Source organism: Typopeltis vanoorti, chromosome 4 (genome assembly GCF_054136105.1).
Source record: "Typopeltis vanoorti isolate ZY-2024b chromosome 4, IOZ_Tvanoo_1.0, whole genome shotgun sequence".
Taxonomy (NCBI): domain Eukaryota; kingdom Metazoa; phylum Arthropoda; class Arachnida; order Uropygi; family Thelyphonidae; genus Typopeltis; species Typopeltis vanoorti.
Window position 1 is genome coordinate 41978295 of NC_143552.1, and position 27162 is coordinate 42005456.

A 27162-nucleotide genomic window follows, 5' to 3' on the forward strand; every position below is an offset into this window, starting at 1 on the left:
TCCAGCAAGCCTTGAAACGATATTTCTAGTTTTAATTTTATTGGAGAGGTTGATGATGTGCCTTTTATAGGTTAGGCTTCTGTCCAAGCACACTTTTGGGTGAGGCTCATGTTCTACCACTTTTTCACAGAAGGAAAGGTTGAATTGTCAATTCGCCTCTGCATTGTACAGGTGAAATACTGAGGATACTGTTTTTGTTGGATTTAGCTTCAAGTACCACTGCTTGAAGTACTCCTCCAGGGTGTTCAGGTCTGTATTCAAGGTTGATTCTAGGTTGATAAAGGAGACGGATTGATGTAAGATCGCTAGGTCATTGGCGTACATATACTTGCTTGATCTGGTATGAGGTTGATCATACTGTGTTATCCCCTATACTTTAACATAGATGTTAAAAAGTATAGGAGATAACACAGAGCCCTGAGGAAAACCGTTGTGAAGGAATCTGGGCCTGCTCTTTTTTCTGCCAATATGGACCCGGATCTTTCTGTTGGAGAGAATAGATTCAAAAAGTTGTAGTGTTTTTTTACACTTTATAATATTTCTTAGTTTTAGGAGGAGGCCCCCTGATCCAGACAATGTCATAAGCAGATGTTAGGTCAATGAAAGTGGCTCCAAATTTAGTTTCTTCTGGAAGCTTGCTTCAATTTGAGTTGTCAGGGCCAGGACTTGGTCACAGCAACTTCTTCCTGGCCTGAAATATGTGAAAACTGGTCATACTAATGTTCTTATCATTATTTTCTTTGTCTCGATACCCACAGAACTTCTGAGCAGTTCTTTATTTTTCCAGAAGGCATCTTAAGCTAAGGCTGTTTTTTTTTATTTCTTTATTTTGCTTTCCATATACAGTAAAGTAGGTGCCTAAATATTTCTATTCTGTTGTATGTTCAATTTTCATATTGTTTATGAATATTTCTAGCTCGGATCTGTTTTTCTTTTGAGATTTTCATAAATTTGGTGTTTTATGCATTTATGTCTAATCCAAACTCTTATCTACATAGTCTACTATAATTATCAAATTTAGCATGCATTTATTGGCCAGTTTTGTCTTATAGAATGAAAATCTAGAGTTTTCTGAAAGGGGAAAAAAAATTCTACCTCTGCATGAGACAAGCTTACTTTCTGTCGAAAAGTTCCTGTAAAGGTTCTTTGCATTCTTCTCAAGCTATATAATAATATACGAATGAGCAGGGGTTTATTTCATAGCTCAATTCTGGAAATAGGATATCCTGAAATTGAGCAAACCAGAACAGATAGGTAGTGCGCCCTAACAATTTCAGAATGGTTAATAATAAAATGTAATTGTGCAAGCAGGATATTAACAGAAATGTGGAATACTATGTGGGAAAAAAAAAAAAAAACACGTGATAAACAGGGTGTTTTACTAACGCAGTTCTGAGCAAGGAGATTGAGGATTCCCAGTCCAATGGCAGTAATGATGGGGTGGGGGTTGTTTTCTGGTTAATTCATTTGTTTTCTTGTTTGGTTCCCGTGAGAAGTTCATACCAACATATGGTATTAGCGTCACAGTGTGTACCAAATAAGTACTTATTTCCCCAGTTTAGGGATCACTATCTCCAAATTTTTTCTTTCCTGATACAGAAATTTGCTCCCTCAAATAAGTTTCGGAAAGTGGATTGTGAGACTTCTTTTCGTTTTTGATATTTTAATGGCGTAACATTATTTTGTAAATAAAACATTTTTCATATATTATATTATATATAAACGCACCATTACCAACTGCCAGAAAGAATCCCAAAGTGTAGTGCTAGGGGATCCAGAGGACTTAATCCACCCATTGGTCACATTAGGTCATTTTGTTTTTAAAAAATGAACTAGATGTGATCATTGAGGGGAAAAAAGAAAAAAAAACCCATATACAATGATATATGATGCTGATAAGTGAACAGTTTTCTTATCACGTAAATATGAATGCTTATAATATCAAACTGCTTCTTGGAGAGACAAGCCATACTTTGAATAGATGGATGCTCTAATAAATACTAACCATAGTAGAAAAGAAGTACTTGTATAAAATAGAATTTCAGACTTTTTTTGTATGTAAAGTATTTATTATAATTATTATTATATTAAGATCCAGGACTCATCGCGGGAAGTCAACTTGACACATAACATCAGTTTATTTATATTATATTTACACTTAAAACTAAAACAGTAGAAACAACTTTCATGGATAATCGACCACATCTACACAATGCTAGTCATACATCTTAAACTCACTCAGCGATGTTGCTCTCTCTCTCTCTCTCTCTCGCAACATATTCCAGCCGCTTAACACTCCCCATGAGAAAAATCTCCTCACGCACCTGTTGACCGAACTTTTATTCCACTTCCATGAATGACTTTTTGTTCTTCTCTTCCTAACATGCACTGAAAAATTACTCATGTATCTATCCTATAAAATTCCCTCACCAACTTACATAACCTCTATCACCCCTTCCTCCTCCGCCTACCTCACAGACACTACAACCTGCAGTTACTTAATCTGCTCCCACTGTCAACATCCAATATTCCTGAAATAATATTATTTGCCTTTGAATCCTTTTTAACGTTTCTCAATTAACCTTAAAGCCAGGAGACCAAATCATTGTTTTATATAATTTCCATCTTGTCTCTAGAGCAGAGATGCCAGATTATCTTAACTTCCTTGGTCCACCAACAGTGCTAACATACAGTAGGGTTTACAACCGCTCTTGATTTATTCACACTGGGAAAAAAGAAAAAAGATAATTCACTTTGGAAATGAAACAGGTGATGAGTTTCCTGTGTAGAAGTACGATCAAGGAAAGTAGATAGCAAGTAACTGTTCTGAATGATACCTTTTAGATAAGACTAATCTTTTGTTAACAGACCTTATGTCTGGAAGAAATGGCATGATAAACATAACCAGATTCGTGCAGCATTGGTAGGTTAAGTGGAATTACGACCGGAGCAACTAACAGTGTAAAGCAAAACGAACATCTGTTAATGACATGTTCTCAGCCGATTTTTTTTTTTTTTCTGTAAAACGCGAGTTGCTGGGAGAATAAACCATCAAGTATGAGACCAACAACTTTCCCTTGAAAAGCTTATAACGATTCCTCAAATCGCAGAGGAAACTCAATTCATTTCGACCAAAAGGCAAATATTGGATCACCCTAAACCTGCACTTCATCTGATGCACGTTCCATAAAATGAAAGTCGCCAGAACAGGGAACCCGAAGGACTAAATGAGATAATAGATAAGTTTCTTTCGAAGAGCGCAGGGAAGTTGCTAATTTGTAAATCAGGTGGAAGCGAGTTGTAGATTTACATAGAAGCCTACACAATTTACCTAGTAAACTTTAAACATGGGGAAACAAGGAGATATTCTCGAAGAATATCTCCTTGTGAATAACAAGGATGAAAGCCACAGTTGCTTATTATCTTTTATCTATAAGTTGGGAGCGACGGTCATTAGAAAGAAATGTGGATTAGATATATTGAAGTGCATGTTTTTGTTGCTCTAAGAACATGCTATGTGCGATCGATGAACCCGAGTTTTAACAGTGCCTGACTTTCGAGAAGAATGATGAGGATGTGGTGTCATGTGTCTTCCCGTATTGGTTTTCTTTCTGTAGATTGAAAACGGTTGTTGCAGCTGGATTCCTTAAAATAAGTGATGTTCTGTAGCATAAGTTTCTTTAATCATATTATTTTATCCCAATGTCGGACCTTTTAGCGAGAAAGCAATCATATTCAAGAGGTATATGTCGTTTAATAACGTATTTTGAGTTTCCACATGAGCAGAAAGTTAAGATTCTCAGAAATCCTTGTGAACTTCACAAAAACTTTAGAAAAAATTTATTTGTTGTGATATATTTCTGATTTGTTCTTTCCTAAATGGATTTGAAATACTTGTTTTGGTTGCACTTTAAAATTTTAAAGTCACTAACATTTAAAAATTTTAAGAAATACATACGATGCAATATATTGAATTGAAAATGAAATAAACGATAATCCTTTTTTTTTTTTTAAATTTAATTTTCCAGGTTCTTTATACCCACTCTTGCAGCCATACGTTTGCTAAATAGTTCAATACTGTATATTTTGATTCTCTACGAAATCGGTTAAGAAGGTGTATGACCATTTTACAATAAATGCAAAACTTCTATAAATAACACGTGCCCTGTAAATATAAGATATTACATAAAATTTAGCCCAAGGGCTTCGATTTTACTATAGATTTTAGACAGAAGTTGTCGACGACAAAGTAGTGTAAAAATTTATTTCAATGATTGTTTTAAAAAAATAAAACAAATAAAAAAATTATGAAGTCGTAATATTTTGGGTTTAATTTAACATTTGTGCAAAAATATCCAATTTTTTTTTTTTTTTTAATCTTACAGAATCTTCAAGGCAGTTTCGATTTTTTGAATAACAGTTACAAAGCTCGGACTGTTTTTTCGGACTGCGAAAAGCCTTAGTCTATGAGACCAATGTATTTTTAGTTAATTACATTAAAAACACATTAAAAATTAAACCTAGCCACTAGCCCTTATAAAGTACTTTTCAATGGATAAAGGTTCTTCGCGTCCTAGATGGGATTCTTTGGTTGAGAAGATAAACCTTTATCTTCTCAACCAACGGGAATTGCAGAGCATAGAGCAGTTAATACGCCTGATGTTTAGCTTGTTAGTTATTCCCTTGAAGTACTGTAATTAAATCATAACTGTTTCCTTAACCCAGAGGTCCTCAACTCGTGAGCTTATGTGGTTCTTTGAAAAAAAGTTTTGCGACTCTTCACAGATTAGTTCAATATTTCTTTTTAATGAAAATAATTGGAGGATAATCTATTTCTATTTTCGTCTAAAAAAACTCTTATTTTAAGGTAAACACGTGTATAATTAGTTTAATAAATAATCAATAAATAATAAAAAGAAACATCGCACTGTTTTATTTCTATTATTGCGAATTTTTTTTTTTCAGGTGCGACTCTTGAAAAATATTCGCCTGAATGCGATTTTCGTGAAAATGGTGCTTCCCCTCATCCCTCCCCCCCTCGGTGATCAGATTTACATTGCAGGCGGAATTTTAATTCGATTTTATTCCCCTGCAACTCGATTATCAGATATACGAGTTAAGATATGCATATGTAGACATAATATACTTGGAACAATTGTAGGTTGTAAGACAAAAATAAAATAAATAAAATTAATTATCAAACTTCACACTTTTACAGTTTATCCATTTAAACTTTAAAATTCGATTATTAGATTCACACAGTAAGCGCAAATCTGATTAGAGCTTTGCTGTACATCCATACCGATAAATGATTTGATGAATGGACGACGATGGTCCTCTTCTTTGAAGTATGATTTACAAGTGCGTAACTTTTAGAATGACAAACTTCGCTTGGAGAAGAACAAGCAATACGTTTCTTAAACTATTAACTTCTACATTTCTATATCTAAATATCAACTGCAAGTTTGTCTGTAGTAATAGATACGCGACGTAGGTAGCAGCACAGGTATGGTCCAGAACTGTCAGTCCTGTCCTTAGACATAAAAAGAAAATTCTTTCTTATATATATAATACGGGAAGAAAACTTGTGGATATTTGCTTTTTTTTTTTTTTTTTTTAATGAATGATAATAGTCCTTAATTTACAAAGCTTAAATGCTTACCTACCTTCTGTTTCATAAGGTTCGTCTTCACATGCGTAAGTTAGAGTTAGCAGAAACCATTCTCTTGCCGTAAAGCTATTCATCACAGAATGAAACAGGTTCTCAATCAAAAAAATTAAGTTACTTGCCGTAGTAGATGAAGATTGTAAGTTTCTGCGATAACATTCATTCGTTATCACATAATTGGTCAATAAATAAAAGTTTGCGTGATGTAGCAGTTTCTTCTGTAACTTAAGTTTTATGTGAACTGGAAGAGTACATTTATATAGAATGCACGTCTAAGTTTATAGAACGAAGTAGTTTATTCGTCTTCGTTTGGATGTAGTCGCCGTTCCGTAAGGCGAACCTGAATAAGTATAGATTTCTCCCTGAACGTTTACTTTGTACGTTGATCAAATATGGAATTAAGATTGGCAAACCTTAGGGAAGGAAGTTTCTGGACCGTAAACGTAATTATTACACTTCTTTGTTGGAGCAGCAGTGACCTGTTGTCACTGACATGATTCTAGGTCACCATGGTCAGATAAACAGAGCGGGTCAAGCGTAGCCAGTGATGTGACTGCGGTTAACTATTCCTTAGGAGAGTCATGTATACCTTGTATGTATTGTGTGGCTGTTGTGTCCATTTATCATGCTTTGTTTATTTACCTGTACTCTGTTAATGGTAACCTGCACGAAGTTGTAATATTAAGAGTCAGTAATTGGCTCAGTCAAAGAAATATTTTTTATTATTATTTTTTTTTTCCCAGATACCGTGATTATTCTTTTCTCAATCTGGTTTTAGATTGGTGTGCTCGATATTAAAATAAAACAAGTATGGAAATGATCCGAGACAATCACAGGGAGGATCTTTTCACAATAGTGTTCTCTATATGAAGAAGCTTGAAAAAGAATGAATGATTTCATTCATTCATTGGACCCTAGATCCAACATTGGCCTTATACAATATATTAAATAAAATACGCAGCTTATTTTATAGTATATTAATATGAGCTGGAAAGTACTCATTTGTACAGGGACGTTCGGATAAATAGACTAATAAATGAAACGAATCGCACGAAAGATTAGTAGATAAAATAGCATGCTCATTGTATCAAGGAGCTCCTACGTAGTTAACCTCGTTGGTTGTTATACTGGTATAATTAAAATATAGAAAGCTATGAAATTCTTGCATTAATATAGCAAGAAAAATAAAGAATAATCCATGCTATGATTTTTTTTTTTTTGTAAACAATAGACCTACCCTTAGAACTATTATTTAGTTATTCACATTTGAGGTCACTTGTGCAGTATGGTCACTCCCATTCCTCATAGGTTGTTGGTAACGAAGTCTTTTGCTGGAAGAAGATGTAGGGTCGCAGATTTCCTTTCCACAGAGTTAGCAGGACAATCGCAAACATCTATGCTTTGGCGGGAGTCGAACCCGCAGCCACTTGGCTGAAAAGCGGATACATTAGCCAGTCGGCCAACCAGGCCGGTTTAGAACTATTTTGGAGATATGGTGTATTCGCTTCTTCTATTCTTCTACTGCCAGGGAAGTGACAGAACATAGACTTAAACTTATGTAATAGTTCCAAAATGTAGATTGAATGAACATGTAAAAATATGGTAAAGCGTAAGCATAATGGTGTGAGGTGGAGGTGAGCATGATGAAAGATATAATTGGGTGTTGCTACAGACCTGGTAATATGGAGAGTAATAAGAAGGAAATGTATAGTCAAATTAGCCTGGCTAGCAAGAAACGAATGATCATTATGGATGACTAATTATTTTAATATAGATTGGAATCAAGAGACGCCATCGGGGGACAAAGAAATGAATTTCTGGGGTTTTTGAGAGACAATTACCTTAGGCAAGTACGTAACAGAGGGTACGCGAGGATCAAGGGTATTGAGATGATCAAATCTAATACCCTTGATTCTCGTGTACCCTCTGTTACTTACTGCCTAATCTTTCATGCGATTCGTTTCATCCATTAGTCTGTCTATTTGTCCGAACGTCCCTGTACAAATGAGTAGAGCACTTTCCGGCTCATTTGAATATACTATAAAATAAGCTGCGTATTTTATTTAATATATTGTATAAGGCCAATATTGGATCTAGGGTCAAATGGCATGATAATGAATGAAATCATTCATTCATTTTCCAGCTTCTTCATATAGAGAACACTATTGTGAAAAGGTTCTCCCTGTGATTGTCTCGGATCATTTCCATACTTGTTTTATTTTAATATCGAGCACACCAATGATGTTATTATAAATAGGGTGTCAAATCTTCCACCAGTTGGTGAGAGTGATCACGAGATGATCACTCACAGGGTGACCATTCATTTCAGGACGTGTGTTAGAAAGGGATATATGCAGAATTATAAGGCTGATAATTATGAAAAGCTCAGGAAACAGCTTGCGGCAATAAATTACAATAAGAAACTGGATGGAAAGGATATGAATGCTGCTTGGGCCCTACTCAAGAACTATTTTGTGGAGGCAATATTAGAATGTATTCCAAAGCTCGAGAGGAGTACATAGAGTAGGTGTGAAATGGATGAATCAAGAGACAGGTATGCAATCTGGAAGAAGGTATTATGGAAGAAGCACAAGATGAGTGGTCATAACAATCAGCTGCATGAGAAGTATAAAAGATAAGCAAGAAAGGTGACTTGCTTGATAAGGGTAGGAAAAGTGCAGCATGAGCAGAAGTTAGCTAATAGCTAAAAAAATATTCTACGGAATTTTTTTTCGATATGTGGACAGTAGAAGAAATAATGATTATGGAAGGATGGCACTGATTGGTAAAAATGAAGGAATGATAACCACTGCGGAGAATATAACTGACGTATTTAATGAGCAATTTTGAAAGGTCTTTCATTCTTGTGAATGTGACATAATGCAGAACTTTAATGCAGTGGGAAAGGAGAAGAACTGTTAGTAGGTGAGCAGGACGTATATGAGGAATTGAATAAACTTGATGCAAATAAGGCTGTAGGACTCGATGCTGTTTCATCACGTGTTTTGAGGGAATGTTCCGGAGAATTAACAACAGCTTTTTAACATGAGTCTTGTACAGGGCCAAGTTCCAAAGGAGCTGAAAGAGTGTAAAATTGTTACAATTCGTAAGGGAGGTGATAAAAGTAGGGCTTTGAATTACAGGCCAGTCCATGTGTCTGGAGTTGTGGTTAAAGTGTTAAAGAGGACCAAGATTCAGAATTGGGTTGACAACCGAAAAATATTCTTTGGTGGCCAGCATGTGTTTATTTAAAGGAAGGTCATGTTTTAGCAATCTGTTTTCTTTTTTTAATAAAGTGACAAATACATTGGATAAGGATGTTGCATACACAGTGCGATATTTAGATTTTGCAAAGGCATTTGATAAATTTCAACACGACAAGCTGGTAATGAAATTGAAACGAATGGGACTAAATAGTAGCTTAGTGCACTGGATTGGACGCTAGCTGTCTGATAGGTATCAGAGAGTTGCCTATGGAGACGATATTTAAGAAGAAAGTTACTAGTGGTGTAACTCAAGCATCTGTTTGGGGTCCATTGCTGTTTAATTTGCATGTAAATGATATTGGCAGAGATCTGAATGGTGATATGCAAGTATTTGCAGATGATGCAAAGTTGGGGAAAGCTATCAGGAGTGGAGCAGATGATGTGGCTTTTGAAAGAGGACTTGAATACACCAGTATATGGCTGAATGGTAAATTAGTGGTGATATCAATTCAATGTTGCAAAGTGCAAGGTTTTGAAATTTGAGAAGCAGAGATGGGATGTAGAGTACACAATAGTAGGAAATATCTTGGAAGAGGTAGAGAAGATGAAAGATCTGTGAGTGATTGTAGACAAGGACCTAAAATTTCGGGGACATGTTGCTAAAATTGTGAGGACAGCATAGTGGATAATGGGCATGATGCGGAGGGCAGTGGCTTGCAGAAGTAAGGATGTTGTTGTTGTTTCCTTGTATATAATTTGATCTTTCCCTTATAATAATTTTTCCCTCGTATAACTTGTATGTTTGATCATGCCACATATGGATTACTATGCATAGATTTGGTCATGGTTTTCAAAAATATGAAGGTATATTGGAAAAGGTTCAGAGACAATTAACTAATCTGGTTTCTGGTCTCTGGAATGTTGAGTATGAAGACAGATTGACAAAATGCAAGTTGCAGAAATTGGTGGATAGGAGGAGAGGGGATATGATCGAGACATATAAGCTGTTAAGAGGTTATTACCAGATTAATGTAGAGGAAGTTCTGCACAGAATGAGTGAAGATAGGAAGAGAACAACAGGTCATCTATGGAAGCTGCATAAGGAGAGCGTCAGCAAGCGAGTGAGGAGAAGTTTTTGCATGGAGAGTGATGAATTATTGGAATGCATTGCCCGAGAGTGTGGTGAGCACAGGGACAGGGAACATATTTAAAGCGCGGTATGATAAACTGTGTGTGTAACAGTGGGACCTCCCAGGTGAATCTTTTGACTTCATGGAGGTTTTATAGTAATAATAATTAAAATAATGTACGTTCAATTTTTAAAAAACCAGGAGGGGAACTCGGTAAATGATCTATCTATCAATAAAAATTCACTTAAAACCTAAAATGTATAATATAAATACTAAAAATGTGAGAGACCAAAGATACTGGAACCTTTGTTGTATAAATGATTATATGAAATAAACGATGGAATGAATATAGGTACTAAGTGGTAAAATATTACGATGTGCAATATAGTCGTATGAAATATTTCATGAGAATCGAACAATTTAATGAAGCTTTTTATTTATTTATTTTTTTCATAAATGCAATCCTCAAGATTAGAACAGATTATTATTATTTTTTTTATCATTTTCCCACATGGCAGGATGCAAGGCCTATAGTAAATAAATGCTGTGTGTGTGTGTGTGTGTGTGTGTGTGTGTGTGTGTGTGTGTGTGTGTGTGTGTGTGTGTGTGTGTGTGTGTAGACTTTGGGATAAAAAGCTAAGTAATCTGTTCGTATTCCTCTAGGAGAGCTAAAGATTGTAGTCTCTAGGAATAGTTCATGGGGAAGAATGTTCCACAGAACTAACGTAGATGGAATAAAAGATAGAAATAGCAGGTTCGTTGAGTCAGCAGCCCACTGTAAAAGGATGTTGGGCGGCTATATTTTCAATCTTATTTTAAAAATGCAACGAATTCTCGATCTAATTTTGTTGTATGGAATAACGTGAATGACCAACGTGTTTGTCTGTTGGATATTTAATGGTGTGAACGTTTTGATCACAATCACCAACAACAACTTTAACATTGCATTCCGCTGACGAAAAGAAAGATATGTTCTTTTTTTTTTTTTTTTTTCAGAAATATTTATTAACATTTAGACCACTATGGAGTCAAAAGGCTGATCGTGGAAAGTCCCGCTATAACACACAAATCTCATCAAACCTTGCTGTAAACTCACTCCACTCAACATACTTTGGTAATGTGTTCAACTCAACAGCCATTCCCCATGCTCTTCGCTCCAGGAATGGCCTCAAGTTCTCTCTCCCTGCCTTCCATTATTATCATCATCATCATCATCCTGATGTGTGTACCTTGAAGGGGTATTCACGTAATTATGACAAGGGTATTTTAGGTAATTATGACAGAACTACATGATTAAGTTTACATTAAGAATAATCTTCTATCAGTAATTTTCCTCCAAAGAAGAATTACTTGTCAGCACGCCAACACTGTCATATCTACCCTTTCATTCTTCTAAGGCCCTTCTGACTGAATCACTCCACCTAGATTTTGGTCATCCTCTAGGTCTTTTTCCTGCCATCTTGGTACCAAACATCTGTTTTGTTAACCTTACTTCTACCATTCTGTTTAAGTGACTATACCATCCTACATTAGCCTTGCTCACACATTCTTGAACGCAGACAACATCAAGTTCCTTTCGAATATCTTTTCATTTGCTACTCCGCTGTTGAGATTCTCCAATAAGTACTACTTTTTCTATTTTCTTCATGTGAGCTTCCTACTCTAATAACTCGAAAAATTCCCCCACTTCTTCCTTAACAGGACACAGAACGTCCTGTTAAGGAAGAAGTGGAGGAATATTTGGTGCAAATATGTTTAACTGACCATTTTTCCATTTTAAAGTTTGCATAACTACTTGAAATTGCTTTCCAATCAAGAAGTTTATCATCATTCTCCTTCCTTCCTTGATTGTTATTGCCTGAATATAACATTCTATACTTATTATTAAGTAATATCTCACCTGTTTTTCTCTTCTTTGTTTCAATGATGCCAAAAGAACTGGACGAGTCACTTGGTACTTTCCAAGTTCTTCTGCAAGTTTTTGATTTCCTTTCCATTAATAATCTTATGTTGAAAGTTCCTATCTTCAGTTCTTCTGACATTGAGTTGTTGTTGTTCTTCTATGTATTGTGTTTGCATTTGTTCCAGTAGCTAACTCTTTACTGTTTGCCCTGGTTCCCGGATAAAAGCAGCAAGGGGCTTTGTTTAACTGGGAGACGCCCCAGCTGGCATGAAATCTCATCATGTTGTACTATCATATGGATTTCTGGTTTAGCCAATAGAGAGTACAGTTTGGTCGCTAAATCCCAAACTGCCAGTCCATCCTCGTTCGTTCAGTACCAGTGGATACTTACTAATGGGCGCACCACGTGAAGGTGAGGATTGGACATTAAAGTGAGAAGTTCCATTCCATTCTTCACATTCCTTAAAGGTAATGTGTGGAGGTCTCCCTTATTATTTATTATTTGACTTTGACCCCTTAAGCGACCCCCCACACACACACACACACGTCTTCCTCTATTTTATTCTGTTCTATCTCTTTGCTACTGATCTTGTAACAACTCCTTGCAACCAGTTATGTCTCAATGGCGTTCTCCTTTTCCTGTTCACTACACTCTGTATATGGCATTTCCTCTGTCTGGGCTTAATATTACAACCTAACCTCTATAACAGTTCAGTAAACTCATCATTGAAGGCCTAATCCATCTGTTAACATACCTACCATACCGAATATTAAATTCATTCACATCCTCAACATTCAAAACAAATTCACGCAATGAATTCCACTCACCGCTTTTCATGAGAGAGAGAGAGAGAACTGCTCACTCCCTTATTTATTACTCCCTTGTGCAACCTCCAGAAATGGTCCTTTCTCTTGTTCTTTGAATCATGTCTTCTATGTCCAAACCGCATATACCGTTTAACAACTTAAATGTCTTTATCACATTCCCGCCTTCGACTTTTATCTGCCAAACTCAACAGATTACATGCTCTCAATCTATCCTCTGTTTACTTTTCGGCGGTCCCGAAATCACTTGTCAACTTCCCCTACATCCTCTTGAAAGTTTTTTTCATTGCCTCTCCTGATTCTAGTGGCCAGATCCGAACACAGTAATACAGATGTGTTCTGAGAAGGATCCTATGTAATGGATCGGCAGCTACTTTATCTCTGCTGATCAATGTCTCCTTCTTAGCAATTCAGCAATCCCTGGAGTTGTCTTTACCCTGTATCTCTTGAATTTTAAATTTCTATCCATTATCATCCCAAGATTCGTGCCTTTTCACTTCCTTCAGTAGGCCTCCAGCAGCTTCACCATTTAAGCTGATTATATAAAAAATAACACAACAAGTCGACTTGCTATAATAATTCTTGCTATAATAAATCTAAGCATTTATCACAGAAGAAACTAAGATGAAGAAACATGAGACATCGCATTATATCTGACGTTTACATCTGTGTTCTTTTCCGATCTTTATGTCTCTCGGAAGAAGCGAAAACTAGCATCTAGTTTTCGCTTCTTCCGAGGAAAACTCCCCTCTTCCTCCACCTAAAACTAGATAATTTAGCCTTGCCTAAAAGAGAGCGAAATTTTTTTTCTGAATGCTTGTGAAGAAAGCATTCAGTATTACTAGATTTGAGAACCGGATACAGACTACTTTGATCTTCAATTTTAGTGGAAAAATTTTCTTTATACTTCCTTGCTGATTGGTCACTAACATTTGCAACACAGATGTTATTTTGTTCAGTTTTGAGAACAGAGGATACGCCGCCCATTGTTCTAATCGGCTTGCAGGCAGTTTTTATGATCGGTCATAAACAGCGGTATCGCTTTGATTGTTGAAAGATTTCGATATGTGAAAATTAACGATAATTCGTCAATATTTCCATGTTTAAAAATATGCCGCTTGGTCACTGACATTTGCTACACAGATGTTATTAGGCGTTCTGAGTCTGAGCTTTTCGACATATTCACGAATATTATTCTCCTCAGAATATTTCCACTAAAAAAAAAAAATTAAAAATCAGCTAACGCCTTTTTATTCCCGTATACGGGAGTAGGCGAGGCCATTTAGCCCTATCTAACTTTTGGAGACTGAGTGGGCAGTTCAATCTCTACTGGTACCCAATCAGAGACAGATGGCCCAAGGCTATCACTAATTAAGCGGTACGCAGTGAGGAGAGACGGCTCAAATGTGCCGCCATCTTGTGGTCCCTAACCCTAACACAATATATTTAATGTCTGAAATAATGTGGGTTCTATGGTCGATTTTCTTGAGTTTACAGGACGAAAAACCTGCTTGCCCGTGCCAGAGATCGACTAACTCGGGAACCGGTCGAAAAGAGGCTTAGAAAAATTTCCTCTCTAAAATATTTCCACTATAAAATATTTATTTATGAAAAATGCTTAGAAAACTAAAATGACAAATTCCAGAACTTCTCGCGGAACAATGGGAAACCCTGGCTTAAAGAATCTTTCCCACCTATATTTACATACACAATCTGTTTCAAAAACATATGCGAATATACGTTTAATCAACCCAGTATAATAATGGTTGGCCTCGATTAGAGATTATTATTACGTGGGTATCTTCATGGATAAGACTAATCGCGGAAGTCACACTAACCAATTCACAATATACTGTCACACCGCTCATACCCCCCCCTCAATTCTTCAAGCCTCACTACATACTACTATTATTCATACAATACCTATCATACCTTCCATAACTGATCCACTGACAACAACTTCAAACAACCTATTCTACTCATTCACCACCCTCGTAGCAAAATATCTAACCTTACATCCCTACAAACAACACTTTTTCTCAACTTCCAATGATGACTTCCTGCCATATATTTAAAAAATTCTCCTTCATCTATACTTTAGAAACTCTTCTCTGTAATGCTGATAAAGGAACACTGGTGTTTTGGCCTCCTTACTATAAAATTGAAAAAAAAAAAAAAAAAATCTGAAGACAGTTTCTTCAGTTGCCCACGATGTCAATATTTAATGTTTGATGCTCATTTCGGTGCAAGTACGACACACACACACAGTCCTAGTCTAAAACAGAAATGTCTCTAAACATCACACCGCTATCACGGCATTTAACAAGGAAACGATTCTCCGGTAAATAACATTAGGTTATATATAAGTTATATATCAAAGAAATGACTGCATCTTCGCAGGGGGAATTCGTGTTTTTTACTTGCCGAAAAATATGCGAAATTAACAAATATAATATATATTGTACTTGCCAGTGACGCACTCAGGGTTTAATCTTGGGGGGGAGGGGGGAGGGGGCGAGTTGAGTAGACGATTTGAGAATACACACTACGCATCGCATACGACCTATGACTGAGCATCTGCAATGATCGCTAATTCATAAGTAGTATAGAAATAGAAGACACGACACAACGTAAATTTAAAAAAAAAAAAAAAGAATTTTAATTAGGAAAAGATTTTTGGAAATGTTTCTACTGTTTTTTTTTCCCTTTTTCTTTGGGGGAAGGGCCCCTGGATACGCCACTGGTACTTGCCTCATGATTGCATTGTCTTTTCCCTTGATCTTTCTATCGGTAGTTGGACCGACTTTTAATAAATATCGTAGTTTCCCGTTGGTTCTAAAGACACCAAACACTAACCTGATATACAGCAGAAGATCGAGCCCGAATGCGCAGACAAAATCAGTTCTTGTGCATATTCGTTAATTTAACAGGGAAAAAAAAAAAAGAAAAAAGCAACTTTAGGACCCTGCAGAAGTAATTTCTTGACCACACTGTAAAAATCACATGCTTTGCTCTCATTAACTACGTTTGGATTAGCATAGTCTGGAAGCACGAAACGATTAGAATTGATCAAAGATTTTCAGGTAAGAAAGAAATAATGAATATTTTTATTTATTTAACTTTTAATTTTATTTTATTTTACTTTTGGGGGGGGGAAGTGGGGAGGGGGAGAATATTGTTCGTAGCGTTTTACAGAAATGTAAAATTAACGTATTTTAGCAAATAAATAAATAAAAACTTGATAAACACAGCATTACGCAAAAAACATTGTTTTATTTAAAATAAAAATCTGAGCAAATAATTTCTTGCAGAAATAAAATAATGAAGCATAAAATTAGAAATGTGAACGTGGAAATAAAATCAGGAAGTGAAATTAATACAAAAACTTTTTATATATAAAAATGAAATATCAGCAAGCTATAAATTATATACTTTTACCTTATTTGTCTATGACCAACGCATCTTTCGAACTTGTTGCCTCAGCAATATCCTAAGTAAATTGAAGTAATAGGCAAATGCATTGGTATAGTTACTATTCTTATTAACCAGGCATATTCCTGGAATCCAAAGACTCATCGCTGGAGGTCCATACTAACCATGTTTACACAACACTTATCATACCTCTCCTTAAACTGATTCACTGACAAAGCACTCTTAACCACTTCCGGCAAACCATTCCACTCATTCGCCGCCCTCCAAACAAAAACAAAAATCCAGTCCTCGCATTCCCACTCTCCACATTTTTACTCAACTTCCAATGGTGATCTCGTGTTTTCCCCTCCCCGTCATGTATTGAAAAACTGCTCCTGTATTTCTTCTCTAATAGCATCTTATGTTTCTATGATATCCCCCTCTCCTCCTTCTATAAACCAATTTTAGCAACACAAATCTTTAGTCTCTCTTCATACAAAGCATTCCATAGGTCTGATGCTGTCTTTGTCGGCCACTTTTGAATCCTTTCCACCACGTTCCCATCCCCCCCCTCAAGAAACCTAGGCAACCGAATCTGAGCACAGTAGTCCAGATGTGGGTGTATTAAAGTATAATAAAGAAGGATAATAACGCTTTGTCATTATCACTGTGTTTTCAGCATCCAAGTGATACGTTGTATATTTTGCCCACTTCTGTAGTATGCCCGCTGTATTTCAGTTCATGGTCCATCATGATTTACAAATCCCTGGCAACATCAATTTCTTTGCACCCTAATCTGTATAATACATAGACTTTTACTTTGCAAAAGGATCATAGTATAGAAATTTCTATTATCAGACTACTGGTATACTCTCTTACAGAAGCAGGAGTAAATCGGTAAAGCAACACCTCTCCCTTAACAAAGCCATGCTACCCTCCACAGGGTATCATATTTCTGTCCACGCAATCCTGAATTCTTACTTTCACCAACTTTTCTAAACATTTAACTGCCACTCATGAGCAAGTAACAGGTCTGTAATATCCTACCACAGCTTTGGATTCATCTTGTCTCGCCTTCTTCTACTCTCTTTGGACCTTTCCACTGCTGAGACAAATTAACAGTCTGGTCAGCAAGGTTTTGCCCAACTCAATTAACACACCCACACCCACGGCAGTATTCACATTACAATTTTCGCCATATCCTAAGTATCTCCCAGCTCATCTTTTTAGATTAGCCGGGGAATGCTTCAATACTTGAATGTTGCCAAAGTACTTTTTGATATAAAAAGTTATTGATGATATGTTATATTTGATATATCTGGACAAGTATTTTTAAGGATATTTATTATAATTCACATTAAGAATGATTATGATAAATATCTTTTAATCAAACTCCATCAGCAGGTTCAAAAAGTGAAATTCGCGACAAACCTCTTAGATATTCTGCTAATTATTCCTTCAATTGTCCCCAAGGAAGCGGCAGGATTTTCCTCACGGACTTTTTTTTATCCGGCAAAACAGGCAAATCATTCCCCAAAAAGACACATTTAATAGAACACAATACAAAGTTTTAATTACTTCGGCCGTAAAAATTAAAATATAAATAATCTAATAATCATTCCGGGAACATATTAGATAATAATCTAATAAGTTCCCGCTATGAATTACAAATGCATCCTAATTACTAACCAATTAAAAATAAATAAATCCAATCACCTAAAGTTTTTTTTTTTTTTAATATCTGTCTGTGTAAGTTTCAAGTGTTTGATATTCGATATTCTTGCTTATGTCCCTCCTAATATTAAAAATTTATATTTGAAAAGAATAAAGATGATTTAGATAATAAATCAATGGTAGTTAACCTCAACAAAGGCTTTTGTACCTTGACTTGAACATTAACCCCAAATGTTTTTCATCCAATGTGTTCAGCAGAAAATAAATAGACTTATACTGTAATGAGATAACTGAAATCTTAAAAGAAATATGTATACCTTTGGGTATAAATGTTAAGTACTTTGATCTTACATGTCAAAGTACTTCATGTAATCAACTCCAAACTATTTAAGACAAAATGAAATATTGGATTAAATATCAACTTACAAAATACGTAAATCATGCATGTGTGTATGAGAGAGAGAGAGTTGTTCCCTCTATTAAGCATAACACGAGCAATTACATAGCATCAGTCAAGGTGCAAGAGAGTAAGATTTCATGGAACAAAAATAATCGAGTTGCAATGTGGTACATTGTAGCAAGATATTTGAAAAGCTTGTCTGCCGCAAGTGCCTGTTATCCGATAAAGCATATTCTTTTAGTATCTATATGCATTTCTTCGCAAAAATTATGCCAACACGTGACCATACTCACAAACCCAATTTTCCAAACCTCAGTATAATGCGACTCACCTTTCGTCGCAATTACAAATTTCACTGTTCTAGACAGACTTATTACTAAATGTTAATAACTGAACACAGGTATTTTTGTGTTCAGTTATTAACTGAACCAAAAAAAAAAAAATCAATATTCTGTGCTGGCAAAGTTAAGTATATGGGAAGCTTTGTACGCCCCATATACTTAACTTCGCCAAGTCCTTGTTGTATGATTTGGTGTATTATCATACTGATAACTCAATTCGGTCGTTTATATGTAAAAGACAAACAGGAGGGGTACAGCTGTCCTATCACTTTTCGTGCCTATTTTCTTGTCTTGCCTCTTTTCCCCATCACGTTTCCATCTTTTAATATCAGATCAGAGACTAAACGTTTTCACTGGAAATATTGTGGTCATCAGAATACGGATGGGATATTTTGTTAAGTGATGCTGTTATATTGCATTTTAGAGTTATTTTCGAATCTCTGTATATTAAACAATATTGATTTGCTTTGACTTCTGCGAAAATAAAACATAATTTTCCCATTTCACGTGGAATTTACACGTATATTGAGTGAACAAAATAGAGGAAGCAATGTATTCGAGGAAATGTATATAATCAAAGACAAATTTTAGCATATCCTTTCAAGTGGCGCCTCCTTAGCACATTTAAAGAATGACAACCGTAAACGTCCTTTCACTAAAAAAAAAAAAAACCTAATCGAATCCAGTGTATGATACCAGGATAACTTTATAAGAGCTTTTCACCTGAAAGTAAATTGGCCAGTGTCATACGGATGTTAGAGTTTTGATCATCCAAAACTAATTTCTCACCACAAAACAGACAACGGAGCAGGAGAACAGGCGCGACTAACAAGCATAAAATACTTCTCTAAAGTTACTGTTTAGAATCGCATTGAACAGGAGCATTTCCGGAGTTGCTGCTTTTCATGTAAATCGAAAAGTAACTCTGAGAGTGCTTCATACATCTGAATGGGCAGCAAGTTATAGGGGGAAAGAAAATGGAGAAATGAGATGTTTACATAAAAGATAACGAAGAAAGAAAAGATGTTAAGTGTTCTTCTTCAACAACCCATCCGTCCCTTAGGACGAATAGAATTCCCTGATTAGGTGTCACGACGAATTAATACAGCCAGCACGTCACTCATCTGTTGCATCCTGTAAGGCAGTGTTTCTCCAAGTGTGGTACGCGTACACCGGAATTACGCAAAAGATCTTCGGGGGCACGTGGCAATTTTTGGCTACGCATCATTAACGCCTGGAATCATTATTAAGGAAAAAAAAAAAAAGAATTATTTTAAATATATATTTCTCAATAAATTATATATTATGTATGAATTCTTCTACTCAAATTGCGAATTATTATCGCCAGGACGTGAACGTCCTGGCGATAGTAACTCGCTCCATGCGGTAAACAACACGCCCTCTCCAACAGCTTCACTATACTGAAGACGCAAAAAAAAAAAATAGTTTTATTGTAGCACTGAATAAGGTACAGAGACATTTGCCGTCTGTGTAATATATTTTTCAACAAATAGTGCAATTAGAGACAACAGGGATAAAAACTGCACTAACTAATGAATCACATCTCCCCTACAACAGAAACTGCTGTATAGACTCAAGCAAAACCATATTGCTGGCGCAACATATGGTTTTGCTTGACACCAACCCGTCGTGAACGTGTGAAAACTAAGAAATAGATAGTGAATGTGTTTCAGATATTATGGAATTCGGTTGAAGAGAATTAGCATTTCAACTCAACTGATGGCTTGCCTCTGTCTTTGGTTTGCGCGATCTTTTGTTAATACCGCACCAATCATATGCACTTCTTCATAGCTGCTCTATCTCTACTGGCCTACCATTGCTGTCTGTTTCGCACTCTGCTTTTACTTCTCATTAGTCATTTGTAAAGGATTATTCATTACGTATCTTAAGTCTTGTAAATTACTGGTAATTTTTGCTTGAAATAATGGGAAAGAAGATGAAGCTATGTGGACAGATGACTTTGACGATGCACACAAGGAAACTGTTCTCCATGCCAAAAGTAGCGATAGCGAATAGGAGCTTCTTGGTAAGTCACACCATTTTCAGTTTTTTTTTTCCCTGAAAACTTTAGTTTCCGAAAACCTCTGCATATATCTCGTACCACGATTTTTTAGCTTTAATTTTAGGAAAAAAGTGCGAGTTATATTCGAGTAAATACGGTAATTTTTTTACCTTTCAAATTCTTAAGTATGGATCATTAGTTAAAGGCTGGATTTATAAAACACACAAAAGAGAGCAATATAGCAAACACAAGTAGCTGTAAGCAACAAGAAACGTTGATATTGTATCTGGATCAAATGAAATTGATAAGGGTGTGTCATCTGACATCTCTAGAGAACCAACTAGGAACAAGATGGAAAATTTTCGTATGATATGAAATACTTGAAATGTGAATTTTCATGGATGGGAAATGAAGAGGAACCTTTCCAAATTTCGTTCTATTAAAAATAAATCATATTTTTTGTTTACATGAACATATAAATTCAAATAAAAGACATTTACAATGAAATAACTTTATTTATTTATTTATTATTTTGATAAGGGGGTACTTGGTAATAATGAAAATTTAAGAAGGGGTACGCGGATATCTGAAGTTTGAGAAACACTGCCGTAAGGACAAGCATGTTTTGGTTGTAGTTCTGTGTGTTCACTGGGGCGGTCTGCTTGTTCTGAGGGACGAAAAACTCGAGTTTCCAGGAGAAAAAAAAACCCCTGTACTTCTGTCACGGGTTAACTCACCATTTGATTGTAAAATAAAGGTTCCTCACTTACCACTTATTATGTGATGAAGTCAAAAACGCTCTTAGTTTTTTTTTTCTTTTTTTTTATCAGTTGTAAAAAAAGATAAAGCGTTACTGTGTGTAAAACGTTTTTGCTGTTGTTTAGTTAATAAGATTTTCCTTAAAAAAAGTCTCTGCAATTAATCTTCTGACTCCATGGAGATATCCGTATAATAATAATATGACCTTTAGTGTTGTCATTGTGTACCGTGTCCCTGAACAATAGTCTACTTGCTGAGAATCTCAAGTTTTGGAATCACTTTTCTAACTGAAATGTAACACAGTTTAATTTTTAATGGGGGAGGAACCAAAAATTATTTCTGTCTTCGTTTATTTCCAGAGCCTGTGTAACTCAGCGGATGTGGCGTTTGCCCACCGCCGCACGAAGGAAGACTTGGTTTCGAGTCTAGTCGGCGACTAGAGGAAATTTTTCTAAGCCTTTTTTCGACCGGTTCCCGAGTTAGTCGATCTCTGGCACGGGCAAGCAGGTTTTTCGTCCTGTAAACTCAAGAAAATCGACCGTAGAACCCACATTATTTCAGACATTAAATATATGTGTTAGGGTTAGGGACCACAAGATGGCGGCACATTTGAGCCGTCTCTCCTCACTGCGTACCGCTTAATTAGTGATAGCCTTCTGTCTCTGATTGGGTACCAGTGGAGATTGAACTGCCCACTCAGTCTCCAAAAGTTAGATAGGGCTAAATGGCCTCGCCTACTCCCGTATACGGGAATAAAAAAAGGCGTTAGCTGATTTTTTGATAGCTGATCGTTTATTTCCTCTATTGCAATTATACTTTTGGAACGAACAAACTCCCTTCTTCTGCATTTTCTAGAGTAATGTACACTTTCTAATCTGGTAAATTTCTTCTTCTCCTGCGCCCTCAGCCATCCACAGACAGCTCCTGCGTTAATGTCAGTGGCGACATATTCAAACACCTTTAGTCTACCATTTTACGTAGACTTTTGTGATACCAATTTTTTTTTTTTTTTCGTTTCAAGATCCTTCTGCAAACCGTAAGTTTTTTTTTTTTTTAAAGCAAGTCTTATAAACACAAAGTCATCATGCTCGTCTACATCAGACTTTTACAAACATCCTTGCCCAAAGTAAGATTCGAACCCATTACCTGTTGAGCAAGTACGCTATCCACTCAGCCAACCAACTTCGATATAAACATCCTTTCTTTGTCACTTTTACGACATATTTAATTCGGCATACTTAATACTGGAAATAAATTAAGTGAAAAATAATATGAAATATATTTTAGTGGATTTCAAAAATACAGGTATAAATGATTCTTTATTAACAAAATAATAATAATAACAATAAAACAAATAAATGAAATTAAAATAAGACTAGAACTCTTAGATTTTCTATCTTTGAGTTTCTTATTCGGCTAAGAAATAATGTTGGATTCAATATCCACTTAATTTAAATAAGACTAGAACTGTTTTCTCATTGACAATTTATTTATGAAATCCAGCACAGGGTTTGGATGAGTTTGGGTGCTTGGATTTACGGTCGAAGCATCAACGTTATGCGGCCAGTAATTGCAGTATTTTACGTCTGTTAACTGCGTTCTTGGCCGGTTTGCCAGTTCTGCGGGATTCAAAACTCCATAGGGGAACCCCTTAATTCACCTTCAGTTGAAAAGCGCTTATAATGGTTCTTTAACTCACAAGTACACAAACCAATCGTCATGGAGTTCGGACATAAGACGTCACATATCTTAAGTGTCCAGTTATCCATTATAACTGCTTTAATATAAAGCGATGGTATTGAGCAACAGCGGTTGGCGAGGTGCCGGTCGGGCATGCTGTGCGTTTGTACGTCAAATCTCGAAAGCCTGCATCCTTAATATGCTATTAAGAACCAATTATATATGAAATAACCCATTTAGAAACCGTTTTCGAACAAGAATTGTATCCTGGTTTCGCACGATCTGTTAAGATAAGATAATAACAAGTGCTGTCATTTGTTAAGGGGGAATGAAAAGTAAAAAATGGTGCTCCATTTTACAAAACATTAATAGAAATTCATTAGTTCTTGCTGGGATAGTGTCTGAAATAGTCAGATTAAGATAAATATTTAAGAGTTCTTCACCCTGACGTATATAATATGTATAATCCAAATTGAAAGTTTAAATATATTAATATTTACTTTTGAGTTTGCTAGTTCACGTGTTCCTGCTTACCATTGCGGTACTTCAACTTTTCTGAGAGGCTTGTGCGAAACGTTTCTCTAACTGCTAAGAATTATAGATTTCTTAAAAACTGCGTTAAACTTAGAATTTATGTAGCTCAACTTGAATGGTAAGCGACTCTATAGCGCACTGAAACAACAACCGGGGGGGGGAGTAGTTGCCCCCTTAGATCGAAAAGACCTAAGTTCGATTCTCGTTGGGTTGAGAGAAATCTTGACATGGGCTTTTTTAACAGAAGATGAGAGGCGATCTAATACGGAGGTAACAGTTTTCCCGACCTTCCCGGAAACTCTGGATATTCATCCCGCATATAGGCAGTTGGTAAGGGTACACACGCTTACCGACAAAAATACTATTACTGGGTCAGGGGCGTTGTGTAAGATGGTGTATTAACATACACAAATAATAATAATAAAATTTTATGCGAGAGAAGATCGCTAAATACAAAAAATGGCAGGGAAAAAAGTGCATACGGCTGTAAGAATAAATGTGTATGAATAAAGGTTTGTAGAGTTAAAAGATTATTGTTTGAAGAAACTCATTCTGAACTGCCTACTTGTTGGAAATAAAATGTTTAAAAAATAGTGAAGATCCTAAGAGTAAATACCACTAGAAAAAAAAAAAAAAAAGAATCAGGAAAACCAAACGAAACCTGAAACGTTTGGTCGTGTGGAGAGATGACTGGAGACACACCCGATTATGGACACATAACGGGATTACAAGTAGATGGAGTTCTGAGAATAAGATGACCCAGAAAAACACGGAAGATATAGGATCAAATAAGGAAATGATTCAAAGCAGGTAGAAATGGAAGGAAAGGACTCGAAAAACCAAATTTAAATTGATTTTGGTATGAATGGTAAACCAAGATGCCAAGAGGTGAATGGGTTGACAGCCTCCTGCTGTTGACTTCGTGAATTCTTCAAGTCAGTTAATCAAAATAATCGTCATTTTTAATCCTAACTCTGTCGTTCGTTATTTATTTATATTCAACTAGTTAAATTTCAAAACGTATCAGGATTTTGAGATGCGTTTATATAGCTGAATGAATTAGACAAATCATTGCCTGATTCATGTCATGACTCTTAGATAATAAACGCAATGCTTAATATAAGCCAACGACTAACTTGTAAATAATCTCCCCTAAGAAAATGATAATTATACATTTCACCAAACTATCAGGAGCGAAATATTATGTGCTCTCTTTTTTTTCTCTCTCTCTCTCTAACCGACATAACATGCTGCGAGTTCGAATTTCACCGTAACAAGGATGTGCGTAGTTGTGTTCATTTATCAGATGATTTTCATCTCCTGGTGCGTCTCCAGAAACAGAATTTTCAGATATCTAATCCTTAGCCCATTCACGGTACTAGTATCTCATAGGTTTACAATCTCTCACGAGTGGGATTAACGGGGGGGGGGGGGTGAAGGAAAGAAAGGAAAACAGGCAGAAAGAAAAGTGCTATAGTTTTCAAAGTTTTTCATTTTTTTTTTCGTTTAAAATGAAAAACATTAATAAATATTGAAAATGTACAAATAACAAAACTCCCCCCACCTTTTTTTTTACTATTGTGTTGTATATGTTTCAATTCGGACTTTGCTGCGCCCTTATGGCACCTGTACGGTACTTATAATTAATATTTAGTGAGCAGTGCTGATTTTATTCGGAAAAAATCAAGAACATCTAAAAGATAAAGAATTCAAATTTCAATGAATAAGATTCAAAACCTTAATATCATTCAATGGCTATACAAGCAGAAACGCGAAATGAAAATTAAACTAACCTGTTTTGCGCTCAATGGGAAACCGTCGGTCGCACTGATTTGGGTTACTCGTTATCCCTCCGGTCTTTTCCAAAGAGAGTCCGCCAGCGGCTAGTGGAGAGCCTATAATGGCGACAGCTCTCCCGAGCCGTGTCCCTCGTGGCACTTCGCTGACCCCTTCTAATCTGTATTCTCCAGTTGCAACGTGACTTTCTTGCAGGATTTCAGATTGCCAGGGATGTTCTACGGGATCCACTAGAGACTCGGGCAAGTTGTCCAAAATTTCCGAAGGGATTCTCCGAAAGATGCGACGCGCCGAACGTTCATTCTCGCGAAGGTGAACACCACACAATGAGTTAATGCCGTTTACTCTCCCACTACACGACACGACCCCTGAGGGTAACCTCCGTTCGCCGGAAGTAACCCCGTTCGGGGGAGACTTGCGTTGTGTGCAGAGGTCCATTACAGCTCCAGCCTGTCTCCACAGGTTATTCGACGTGACTTTTGCTCACTTGACACCTATTTTTATGGACTGCACTAAGTTACAGTTCTTGAGATTCCTTTGGAGCAAACCGATCAGTTTGCTCTCAGTTAAGTTGCAATTATTCCAGAAGGTCATTCGAGATAAGTAAGTAGTAAGCAGCAGGTGGCAGATGCAGCTGTGTATTGCTGCCCTTCACTGTTCCCAAACGTGTGGCGCGGGCGGAGTATACCATTGTATGCCATTCCAACTTATGCCCTTCTCCGTGCTCGCTGCCCCTTTGGCTTGCTCTTGGACGTCGCTATAGCAACCAGTTGACTTACGTTGAACTTGGTTGGTGGTTGAATAGGAAGGAAAAATAAAGCATGTGCGACCGCATAGCAATGGAATACCTTGTTTTTCCGGGAGGGGAGAGGGAGGGGTAAAGAGAAACCATGGAAAGGAAGTGGAAATCTGATACAAATGTTTAGTTCGATAGTGTAATGCCACAACCTGCACTTAAGGAAGGAAGGGAGGGGACTAGCAGCTCATATTGCTTTTAGTTACATACCAGCTTTCTGCTTGTACTCTGAATTCTACTAAAAATTGTACTGACACTTTCTGTCTCTTAGGTCACATCTTACAGCAGTTGTTTAGCACGTTAATCACATGAATGCGTGTGGCCCTAGAGCTAGTAAGCGAGTTTCTTGAAGAATCATATTTTTACTTATTACAAAACAAGAAGTTAAACCGGATTGAAAAACAAAAAACTAAAAAACAACAACAGTGATCTGCATTTTCTTTTCTTTTTTACTTCAGAAGTGGGTGGGTGCAATGGAAAGCTTGCAAAGAAAGTTCGTTAAACTCATTTTGTAGGATAATTACTCATTTAAATGTACGGTTGTTATATTATTAATTATTTAACTGCAATAACTAATTTGTTATTAAACTAGTAAATGTGGTTTTGACAATTTCAATTTAGTTTCCTATTCAAGTTGAAATTGTCAAAAATCACACTTCTGTTAGTTTAATAACAAATTAACGGAAATTAACGGTTTTATACTGATTTGTAACATTTACACTAAAACTGCCGTTCGAAATAAATATATGAAGAAGATATATAATTTAAAATTAAGACTTATTCGTGATCTCTAGCTTTATTTAAAACAGAACAGTGAAAAAAAAAAAAAAAAATCCGAAGTTGAAGATGGACTAGAGAAATGGGATTCATCGTCTCCACAAGCATTGCAAAATCCAGGCTTTGGCGATGATATGAGAGAATGAATGAATTGTTAGTACCTTATTGAAATGTAGATTTTAATAGATTCTTTGGTATCTCTCTCTACTAGTTTCCAGATCCTATTGTTATATGGTAT

General features: G+C 36.2%; 1 protein-coding gene across 1 annotated transcript in view; it reads right to left on the reverse strand.

Moving 5' to 3' along the window:
* Positions 1–25989, reverse strand: part of LOC150107255 (heat shock 70 kDa protein 12A-like) — a 147277-nt gene extending 121288 nt beyond the window's left edge. The window contains exon 1 of the mRNA XM_090391760.1: positions 25348–25989. Coding sequence (XP_090247886.1) covers positions 25348–25789 — 442 coding nt within the window. The 5' untranslated portion in view covers positions 25790–25989. The remainder of the gene's footprint in view (positions 1–25347) is intronic.
* Positions 25990–27162: the final 1173 nt, after the last annotated feature.